This window comes from Carica papaya, chromosome 8 (assembly GCF_054855325.1).
Source record: "Carica papaya isolate Zhongbai chromosome 8, ASM5485532v1, whole genome shotgun sequence".
NCBI classification, from domain to species: Eukaryota; Viridiplantae; Streptophyta; class Magnoliopsida; order Brassicales; family Caricaceae; genus Carica; species Carica papaya.
Window position 1 is genome coordinate 33,822,994 of NC_142316.1, and position 10,079 is coordinate 33,833,072.

The 10,079-nt window shown below is 37.0% G+C and overlaps 2 protein-coding genes and 1 non-coding gene across 3 annotated transcripts; 2 read left to right on the top strand and 1 right to left on the bottom strand.

Annotated features, from left to right (window-relative positions):
- The first annotated feature begins 30 nt into the window (after window positions 1-30).
- Window positions 31-3,948, top strand: LOC110806379 (Mal d 1-associated protein). The gene is made up of 2 exons (XM_088208790.1): window positions 31-354; window positions 3,428-3,948. The coding sequence occupies exons 1-2, from the start codon at window positions 158-160 to the stop codon at window positions 3,783-3,785; spliced, it is 555 nt and encodes a 184-aa protein (XP_088064916.1). The 5' UTR covers window positions 31-157; the 3' UTR covers window positions 3,786-3,948.
- TRNAE-UUC (transfer RNA glutamic acid (anticodon UUC)) lies at window positions 2,807-2,878 on the bottom strand. Its single transcript has one exon. It is a non-coding gene; the product is annotated as a tRNA-Glu (tRNA).
- A 1,881-nt stretch (window positions 3,949-5,829) lies between the features above and the next one.
- On the top strand, window positions 5,830-9,705 carry LOC110806378 (calcium-dependent protein kinase 26-like). The gene is made up of 7 exons (XM_022031208.2): window positions 5,830-6,920; window positions 7,596-7,739; window positions 7,834-7,986; window positions 8,156-8,271; window positions 8,404-8,571; window positions 8,678-8,902; window positions 9,355-9,705. Exons 1-7 carry the CDS (start codon window positions 5,981-5,983, stop codon window positions 9,478-9,480), a joined length of 1,872 nt encoding a protein of 623 aa, XP_021886900.2. The 5' UTR covers window positions 5,830-5,980; the 3' UTR covers window positions 9,481-9,705.
- The last annotated feature ends 374 nt before the right edge of the window (window positions 9,706-10,079 follow it).

Consider the following 10,079-nt stretch of genomic DNA (forward strand, 5'->3'; position numbering starts at 1 on the left):
GAGTGCTACGCGGGTAAGACGAGAATCTCCCAGAAAACGTAGCGCCCCCACAATCGACGAAACCGCCAGGCCCCGCCTTTGTTATCCGACTTGCGAAAATAGAAGGAACCAGAATCTCACCATCGCTTACGCGTAGTTGCTGGTGACTGTAGAGAGGATGGGTTGGGTATGGAGAGACGAGCCAGAGGACGCGGAGGATTCACTCGCCGGTGATGCTCTTGATCGATCCTCTGGTGACCGCTGCTCCACCAGGAAGATCGTCAGGTCGCAGTGCAAGACCGAGGAGGTTGAGCCCGGAAGATTCGTTAGGAAGTGTGAGAAAACTGAAGAGATTCTCAGAGACTGTATTGGAAAGTATGCCTATCTCTCCATTTACGGATTTCAAACCTCCACCTTTCCTTCTTTGCCTTCTGTGTGTGTGTTGCTACCTCTGTTTGGTTGACAAGAAAATAAATGGAATTTGGATTAAATATATTTTTCTCTTGTTTGTGTATATGGAATTTGTGTGTTTTGGGGTGTCTGGGGTTGTTTGAGCTGAAAGTTCTGGATTTCTAAATGATACGGAATTGAGGATTATGTTGCTAGATAACGAGGAGAATTTTCCTTTTTTAGTTGAATCAGGGGGTTCTTTGTTTTATTTTCTTATCAAGATTTTATTAACAAGGGACATATTATTTGAGAGATTGAGACTGTGACATTAGTCATTGCAATCATTCAGGACTAGTTTGGATCAATTCCCATTCTATTATCTGCCAAATCTTTTACTAGACTTTTATTAGTCATATATATAGAATTCAAATATGATCAGAGTCACTTACGCTCATATTTTAATTCATATCTGTTTAATTCTTACATTGAAAAGAATTAGAAATTCTATTCAGATATTCAAAGTAGGAGCAGAGATGGGTCAAACGTGAAAACTATGGTGTATGAGGAAATTTATAACTATTCTAAGTCTAGGTATAAGAATTAACTGGAAATGGAATATGCTATTGAACCAAATAGGGCTTATGGGTAACCTGGAGTTTTCATAGGAGAAAGTGTGGAATGGTTTTTTCGAGGTTATTGGGGATTTAATTATGTCCATTTTTTCACAGTTATCTGTTTGTAAGACAATAATTGTATTGTTACATCTTTTGTATGACGTAGAATGATGTGGCAAGTTTTGTTAAATATTTTAAGCTAGTGATATGTACTTCCTTAACTGCCATCTTCATTTCCTGTTATCTGTGGGAGCGGCACCGATTGGTTGTTATTTTATTTCTCATACTCGAGACCATACTGAACCCTCAGCTGTTGCTACAGTCTTTTTGAGATGGCTATGATAAGAGAAATTATATTTGGGAAATGTATAGTATTGTAATTCTGATATTAGTTAAGGTCAGTTGCTTTAGCAGATTGATTCTCATTAATGAGCTATAGCACAACTGGCCAAAGTGGATAGGGTCATTCCCGACTTCTGGGGAATAAGCACCTGACTTCCTCCAAGCCATTCTGGTGAGGAGTTGCCAGGTTTTACTTCACGTTATCCTGTGATTGTTGAATGTTCTTCTTTTGCTGGGGAAAGCTTTCTCGGGTTTACTAGGAAAGACAGAATTGGGATAACATTTTTTGTGTTTGTAGGACTCAAGTAAAGAATATATTTTTGGATTGAATCTGAGTATAGAAGTCTTGGATTGAGCTATATTGCCCTAGAAATAAGACGAAGCATGTTTTTTATGTGATAAAAATGCTACAATGTGAAAACAAATTGTTGTTGTTACTTATATGTACTGTCAAGATATATCTGGAGGGGCAGTGTTTAAAGCAGAAATGTCTGCTTGAAACTGAGGTATGGTGCCGCCATAAGGGAAATGTTAGATTTCAGTGTCTGGGATCCAGTTATTTGTCTGTTTAAACTAAAATCAGAGAATGAATAACCAGAAAGCTTCTTGTTTTTCTGTCCTTTTTAAACTGTTTGATTGAAAGCCTAGGCTTATTGGAGAGAAATAAAGATCTCCAACTCCAAGAGTTCTAACTACTGAAGCAGCTTTCTGAATCTGAATAATTGCCCTACAACTTGAGGAGAAATAACTGCTATCTAGGATCATAACTACCACAGAAGGATAGTAGATCCATATTAGAACTTCAAACATAAAAAACTGTCTAGTGACAAACACTAACCCAAACTGAGACAGTTGCTCGGCCTTAGTCTTGGGCAGATCTCACACTTCAATCAACCCCTTCGATCCAATCAATCGATCGATCAAGAGGCTAATCTCTTTTGTTTAGGCCGCTAACTATAAGAAAGTCCTCACTTTCTCTTGAACAAGGGAAGGGCAGCATAGCATTTACTTCAATTGAACAAGCTCAACCTTGAGGTGGTAGGCCGACATTGAATGCTTCAACTTGGCCACTGAAGAAGGCGAAGGCTGGGCGAGAGACTATGCCAACTTACTGCTTACTGCCATGCCATGGTTTAAGCTTTTTTCTCCATAGACGGAACTATGTATTAGAGAGGGGAGACACCACTCAGCACCTAAGGTGGGGTTCAATGCCTAACAAAAAATAAAGAAAAAAAGAGATGTATGGCGGAGGGGAGGAGAGAAAGAAGGCATGCATGGAGATTCTGTCTGTCGGAGGTTCGAGAATCTATGAAAGGACATCTAAGACTAAGAAAGAATGAAAAGAAGTCCATTACTGAGAGAAGTGGTGATCTCGTCTTGCTTGCTGGGAGAAAGGAAGCTTCCGGACCACCTTTTCCAGCGAAATAGCGAGCGATGACTCAGCAATGAACACTAACTGAAAGCGGCCGGGAATGAGTAACTATCTCTTACGGGAATCGAACCCGTGTCTTCGACATGAAAAGACGATGTCCTAACCACTGGACGAAAGGGACTAATTCAAATAAAACATGAAATTAAACATTTAGCTAATTGACCGATCCTGTTCTTCTTCTTTCCATGAGTGAATCTACTGTAAACTTGGTCACTAAACAGATTGACTGACTGTTAAATAACATTAGTAATAGGAAATAGTTGGAATCTATTAATTACATATTTTAAAAAAAAATTAAATGGCTAGGTTGCTTTTTTATCTTAATCCTAGGTTGAGAAAAAGGTACCGTTTTTTTAGTAGGATCCATGTTTAAACGGGTTTGGCTTTTTGTGAGAGCTGTAGACATACATTACTGTTGAGTTAATTCGAAAGTATATGATGCCCTTAGTATGGTGCAATAGTGATGTTATCTTCTTTCCATCCTTTCATTAGCACATAACCGTCCTATCATAAATGTTTCAGCATCTGAAGTTATGGAAAAATTATTTTATGTGTTTACATTTCTTTGAATGTTTGATATTTCATTTGGATATTTTCTGAATGGGGTGTTATTAACATGTCATCTAAATATTTCCTTTTTGGGGCTAAACCTTTCTGTTTTTTCTTTTAGGCCTGTTGAGGTTCTGCAATCAAACAGAGAGTATACTGAAGATGATGTCACAGATATGGTGGTCAATGGTTCTTCTCCCTTTGGGAGGTCCAGAGACAGGCCATTTGATTTCCCTGGGCTACGGAATGATATTGAAGCAATTGAGCGCCACTTTTCTGGTGGCCTAAAAAATTTCTTCGATGCAGCTGAAGAGATGAGGAATAGCATTTTTGGTATCTTTGCTGACCTGCCTAGCGGAGAACCATCAAAGAGGCGAGGGATATCCATTGAAGGACATTCGGAGGTGGAAAGCTCAACTGAACCAAATGAACCTGGTTCTGGACGTGTGGATTTCTCTAGCTTGGCGAAAGACGTTTAGAAATGGTTTGTTTGAAGAATTTCCTTACCTAGAATTATGCTGCTATAATTGTCTGTATGTTGTTTTTCTTCAATTTAGAAGAAAGTTAACATACTTTACAGGGGAGGAATGGTTGCTTACAAATGCCTTACCCAATTTTAATTTCTATTACGGTTCAGTTTCAGAGCACTGTTCTTTTCTAGTCTGTGTTCGTGCTAGTTATAGTTATAGCTTATTAATGGAGATTAGGCCGTGAAACATGGATACGGCACAATTCTAGTTATCCGTCCAAGAACTAATAAAAGGCTATTAGTCATTACAAGTGAAGCAAGCCAGTTGTGACTTTCAACTCTCTTGGTTTGTGTTTTTGTCGTTATAGAATTGAAACAGGATCTCATTTAACCAGCGGACGAGATGGTTCTTATCATCAAAGTTTGGAGAATTTCAGATAGTTATGAAGCACAAGCCGGAAAAGATGATACGAACTCTGAATACACCTTCGTAACTCCCAAATACCCGGATCTATTATCGTCCCCCTCGTAATGCGCCAATGACCCTGTAAATTAGATATTTTCAAACAAGCCATGAAGAATATTACAAGAGTACATTGGATCAAGAACAGGGTTAAAAGGATCGAAAGCTGCAAATTCATATGGAGCCATGGAACTGGCCTGATCAAAGTTGTATGCAATGTAAGAATAGAAACTAAACGGCTGGAATCATTCAATACAATTGTATGAGACAAACACATGGGAGCGTACGTGCATGAATTGTGAGAGATGATGGTCAAATAACTTATTTTTCTTTTGCCAGTAATTTATTTTAGTAGATCATTTAAATTTAAATTTCCCAAAATATGAATAAAAAAAAGTATATGTAATATTTGAATCATATATATTTTATGGTAGTTCAAAATTACTCATTTTAAAAATATGTAACAAAAATGTATGTTGGATTATAATTATTTTTACTCTTCTAAGAAAATTAGAGAATCCCAAAAATTGCTACCAGAATTTAGCTGCCAAATCATAATAACTAAAATCCGGTGGCAATTTTTTATATAACCCAATTAAAATATGAACCCATGTTTATATATATTCTTTCTAATTAAAAAAAATATATGTATTTAAAAAATAAGATTACTATCGTTAACTCCAAAAAGATTAAATTAATCAGTGATTAATTTCTAATTATTTAAAGAACCGGCGAAAACCGGCTGGCCGCCGGCGGTATAAAACCGGATTTGGGGTCTTCACATGAAAAGCATTCCCATGAAAAGATCATAGCCGAACATCTTGAAGATCATCGCTCGAAGATCAGATCGTACGGCAAATGCTGATTATTTGTGTGCTGCTGTCCGCATTGTAATAGATACCCCCTAAAACGCGTCATTTATAAAATTTTCTACGACTTTTGGATCGATTCCAACAGAAAAACCTGTCTTCCCCTCTTCCCTCTTCCATTATCTTTCCCGTTTCGTGAACTTTCCAGGAAAAAGAAAGGGGGATAGAAAATAAAAAATATACATATCTCTGGATGTTATACACGCGCGCGCATAAAAAATATCAAAAAACCCTACCGAATCTTTTTCGATATTCCCACCAAAACGAAAGCATCATTGTCATCTAGACCTGGTAAACCGAAGACATTTTCTGCGAATATAAAAGGAGATGTAATTTCTCTTCTTCTTCGATATAATGTCTCTTTCTTATCTCATTCTTTTAATATGCACTCCTTTTCCCCGTCATGATCATTAGAAGGTCGGTCTCACGGTTTGCCCAGTCACACGATTGATTTAACTTTAGAATTCGTCAAATTTAGTGTTGGATTTCGTCGAAGTTTCTGTTGTTGATCGTTTTATTTATGTGCATTTATTATGAAGAGATTGAAGGATGAGAAGAAAGGCTTTGGATTATTTGGTTCCTGTTGTGTTCTTTGACAGGAATTATTTTTGCATGCTGATTCATGTCCTGTGATGTTCTGCTTTTGGAAATTCGTATATTCTTGCTTTCAAGGTGTTTGATGAAAAAAAGGGTATGTTTCCATGGAGTACTTTAAAATTTTCTCGGTGGTTGAGCTTTAACTTTCGATTTCTTGTCCCGGAAAAGATAAAAAAAGATCAATGTTTGTATGGAAATGAAGAAAGGACTTGCAGGTATGGTTAGTGTGTAATGTGGAGAGAGTTGAGTAGGAAGAAGATAGAGAATTTACTTTAAATGGGAAACGCTTGTGTTCATATGGGAAGCAATTGCGTTGGATCAAGGGCCTCAAAAGAAGGATTCTTCCACTCAATCACACATTCGTTATGGTGGTCAACTCATGGTGATAAGGGAATCAAAGATGAAAGGGAGCCTGCTAAGACAGATCCAGAAACCCATCTAACACTCCAGCACACGCCTCCGGAGCAGATGAAGATAGTGGAAATAGATATCAAACCAGCACAGCCTCCAAAAACCATGGAAGAAGCTGAGCCTGAATCAGCAAAGGATGAGAGTAAACCAGAAGCAAAACAACAAGATAAGCCAGAGACTGCACCACAACAACAAGCAATACCAACAGAAGCGATTAAATCAACCAGTCCAGCACCTGCTGCAAAGCCTAAGAAGCCTCATAATGTTAGGAGGATGTCAAGTGCAGGGCTGCAGGCAGAGTCCGTATTACAAAGGAAAACGGGTCATTTGAAGGAATATTATAGCTTGGGGAGAAAATTAGGAAATGGGCAGTTTGGGACAACTTTCCTTTGCACGGAGAAAGGAACAGGCAAAGAGTATGCTTGCAAATCAATTGCGAAAAGGAAATTGTTGACGCATGAAGATGTTGAAGATGTGAGAAGGGAAATTCAGATAATGCATCACTTGTCAGGCTACTCCAATGTCATTTCCATAAAAGGAGCTTATGAGGATTCGGTGGCAGTTCATGTTGTGATGGAGTTGTGTGCAGGAGGTGAGCTGTTTGACAGGATTTTTAAAAGGGGGCATTACTCGGAAAGAAAGGCAGCTAATTTAGCTAGGACTCTAGTTGGTGTAGTGGAAACCTGCCATTCCTTGGGTGTCATGCACCGGGATCTTAAGCCTGAGAATTTCCTTTTTATCAATGAGGAGGAGGACTCACCCCTTAAAGCAATTGATTTTGGATTATCAATCTTCTTTAAACCCGGTATGTCAAAATCCTTCCTCTGTCTTCTAATTTGTTAAGCTTTTGTATTGTTCTGTATTAGTTGTTCTTTTCCATTTCAGTCAACCTATTTGTTTGAGATAAGTTTTAATCGTGAGTTGATTTTTTTACATAAGTGCTTGACTTCATTAATTCACATTATGTTATTCTTAATTGTGTTCAACATTGAGTATTTATTGAATCTAAATCGAGTTTTTTTCCTATTAGGTGAAACTTATTCATGTTTACATATCTGACATAAATTTTTGAGAATTTTTATGCATCATTCTCCACACCATCTTACTTAGGAAAAGAAAACAACTGAGCTTCTGAAAAATCCTCTTCTTCTTGTTGCTTCAATCTAGAGTCATTGGCGTAGAACCCTTCATATTTTTTATAAGTGTCATTCCATGTTTGACAGGGTTGATTTTGGCAATCTTATTGATTTTTTCTCTTTATAAGAGTTGCAAATGACATCTTCCTTGTGCCTTTTTTATCAGTTTCTTGTTCCCTCTCAAAAAAATAATGTTGAGGATATTCCTGGGTGACCGTAAATATATTTGACCAAATTTCCTCTGCTTGTGATATACTAAGATAAAAAAACCTATAGATCCCCTATGCTGTTGTTTTCTTGTTCTTGGTTTGTCTAGATTATTATTCAAAGTATTCAATTTGCAGGAGATATTTTCTCGGATGTAGTTGGAAGCCCATATTATGTTGCACCTGAAGTTCTGCGCAAGCGATATGGTCCAGAAGCAGATGTTTGGAGTGTAGGAGTGATCATTTACATTCTCTTAAGTGGTGTACCTCCATTCTGGGGAGGTAAGGAACTCTATGTTCGCTGCTTGATAGATTTATTTATCTGTGCTACTTTTATACCTTATGCACGTGTTCTTCCCTTTCAATATTGATACAGAGACCGAACAAGAAATATTTGAAGAGGTTTTGCATGGTGACCTTGACTTCACATCAGATCCCTGGCCAAGCATCTCCGAAAGTGCAAAAGATTTAGTCAAGAGGATGCTTGTTAGAGATCCTAGAAAACGATTAACTGCTCACGAAGTTTTATGTGAGCAATAATGTTCTATTTGTCATTTCCTCTTTAGCTTGACTCTTTTTTATCCAACTAATATGATTCAACCAGTAGTTCCGAATCATTTTCATATCAGCATTTGAAATTTGAATGAATGAATCAGGATAGCCATGTCTGAGTAATACTTTGTTCTGGTTCCTTGTAGGCCATCCTTGGGTACAGGTTGACGGAGTGGCTCCTGATAAGCCTCTTGATTCTGCTGTCTTGAGTCGTTTGAAGCAGTTTTCTGCCATGAACAAGCTCAAAAGGATGGCTCTCAGAGTAAGTTACTGTAAAGTTGATCTTAAAAAGAGCAATGGCTCCCAAGAAGATTCTTCAAGTACACAAATTTATAATAATACTGAGGAAATAGTACTTGTCTAAGCGTTTCTTTTTCTATACAATTGTTTACAGGTCATTGCAGAGAGCCTTTCTGAAGAAGAAATTGCCGGGTTAAAGGAAATGTTCAAGATGATAGACACAGATAATAGTGGTCAAATAACATTTGAGGAACTGAAGGTTGGTCTAAAAAGGTTCGGGGCCAATCTTCAGGAATCCGAAATTTATGATCTAATGCAAGCCGTAAGATTAGTTTCACATCTGAATGTTTTATTCCTGCATGTTACACTTCTTAGACGGGTTGATTTGATCTTAAGTAAAGTTTTCCCGGATTGTTCTGATATTACAGGCGGATGTAGATAACAGTGGCACGATTGACTATGGGGAATTCATAGCTGCAACTTTGCATTTAAACAAAATAGAGAGGGAAGATCATCTCTTTGCAGCCTTCTCATACTTTGACAAAGACGGCAGTGGCTACATCACTCAAGATGAGCTTCAAAAAGCCTGTGAGGAGTTTGGCATTGAGGATTTTCGCTGGGAAGACATGATCCGAGAAATTGATCAGGATAATGTAAGTTATAGAGATCTCATCCTCCTATCCATACACACATATATATATATATTCAAACAGTGGTAATAAACATAAAACCATGAGATATCTCTACATGTTAGATGTGACAATGAAGAGGCCAAACAGAAGTACATGCATGTTAATTTATTTGGGACATGTCTGTTCCCTGATCAGGGAACTTCATTGTTCTAAATTTTCTGACAGACAGTCAAGACTGATATTAGTAATGTTCTTGATAAAGATGAGCTATGTATTTATATAACTCCAAGAAGTAACTTCCAATATATTATAGAGATTCTTGTTTACACCCGTATGAAATCCATTGAATAATTTCAACCCAAATTTACATGAGCATAAATCTCTGAATGTGTTTATAGTTCTGCTGGTAGATGAACTATACATACATAACTACATTCATATGTATGTTGTGCTTAATACTTTTTTGTTTACAGGACGGCCGGATAGATTACAACGAATTCGTGGCAATGATGCAGAAAGGAAATACTGAATTGGGTAAGAGAGATCATCATGGTAGAAGTTTTAGCATTGGATTTAGGGAGGCACTACCAGTTTGTTGAAATTGGTTAGGAATGAGAAATTTTTCTACTTCTTCTTCTTCTTCTTCTTCTTCTGCTTCTTCTTCTTATTCTGCTTCTTCTTCTTCTTCTTCTTCTTCTTCTTCTTCTTCTTCTTCTTCATTTTTCTTGTTTCATTATAATTTGGTCTTTGGTAGATCACTGATTTCATACCATTGTCAAAGTATGATCAGTACCAGTAAATAATAGAGATGTATGATTCCTTAATTAACGATCACAGGCTTCTTAGTCTCATGGTCTCGAAATTCTTCCAAAGTGGTCGATTTTACTTTTCCAAGTAACACAGGATTTTCTCATTGTCAACTCAACATTTCATGTGTATATATATAAAAATATATATATATATATGTACGTACCCGATTCCATTTCTGATAAATATATATATATATATATGGATATACCCAATTTCATTTATTAGCAAAAGAACAGTTTAAAATGAATATTCTATCAAATATACATATATACATATATATATGTGTGTGTGTGGTAATTAGAGAATAGGTAAGTTGTTTAATTTGATTTTGATAGGACATTGATGATTCTAGGAGATACAATGCATCTCTCTACCTTAATTGAAGGAA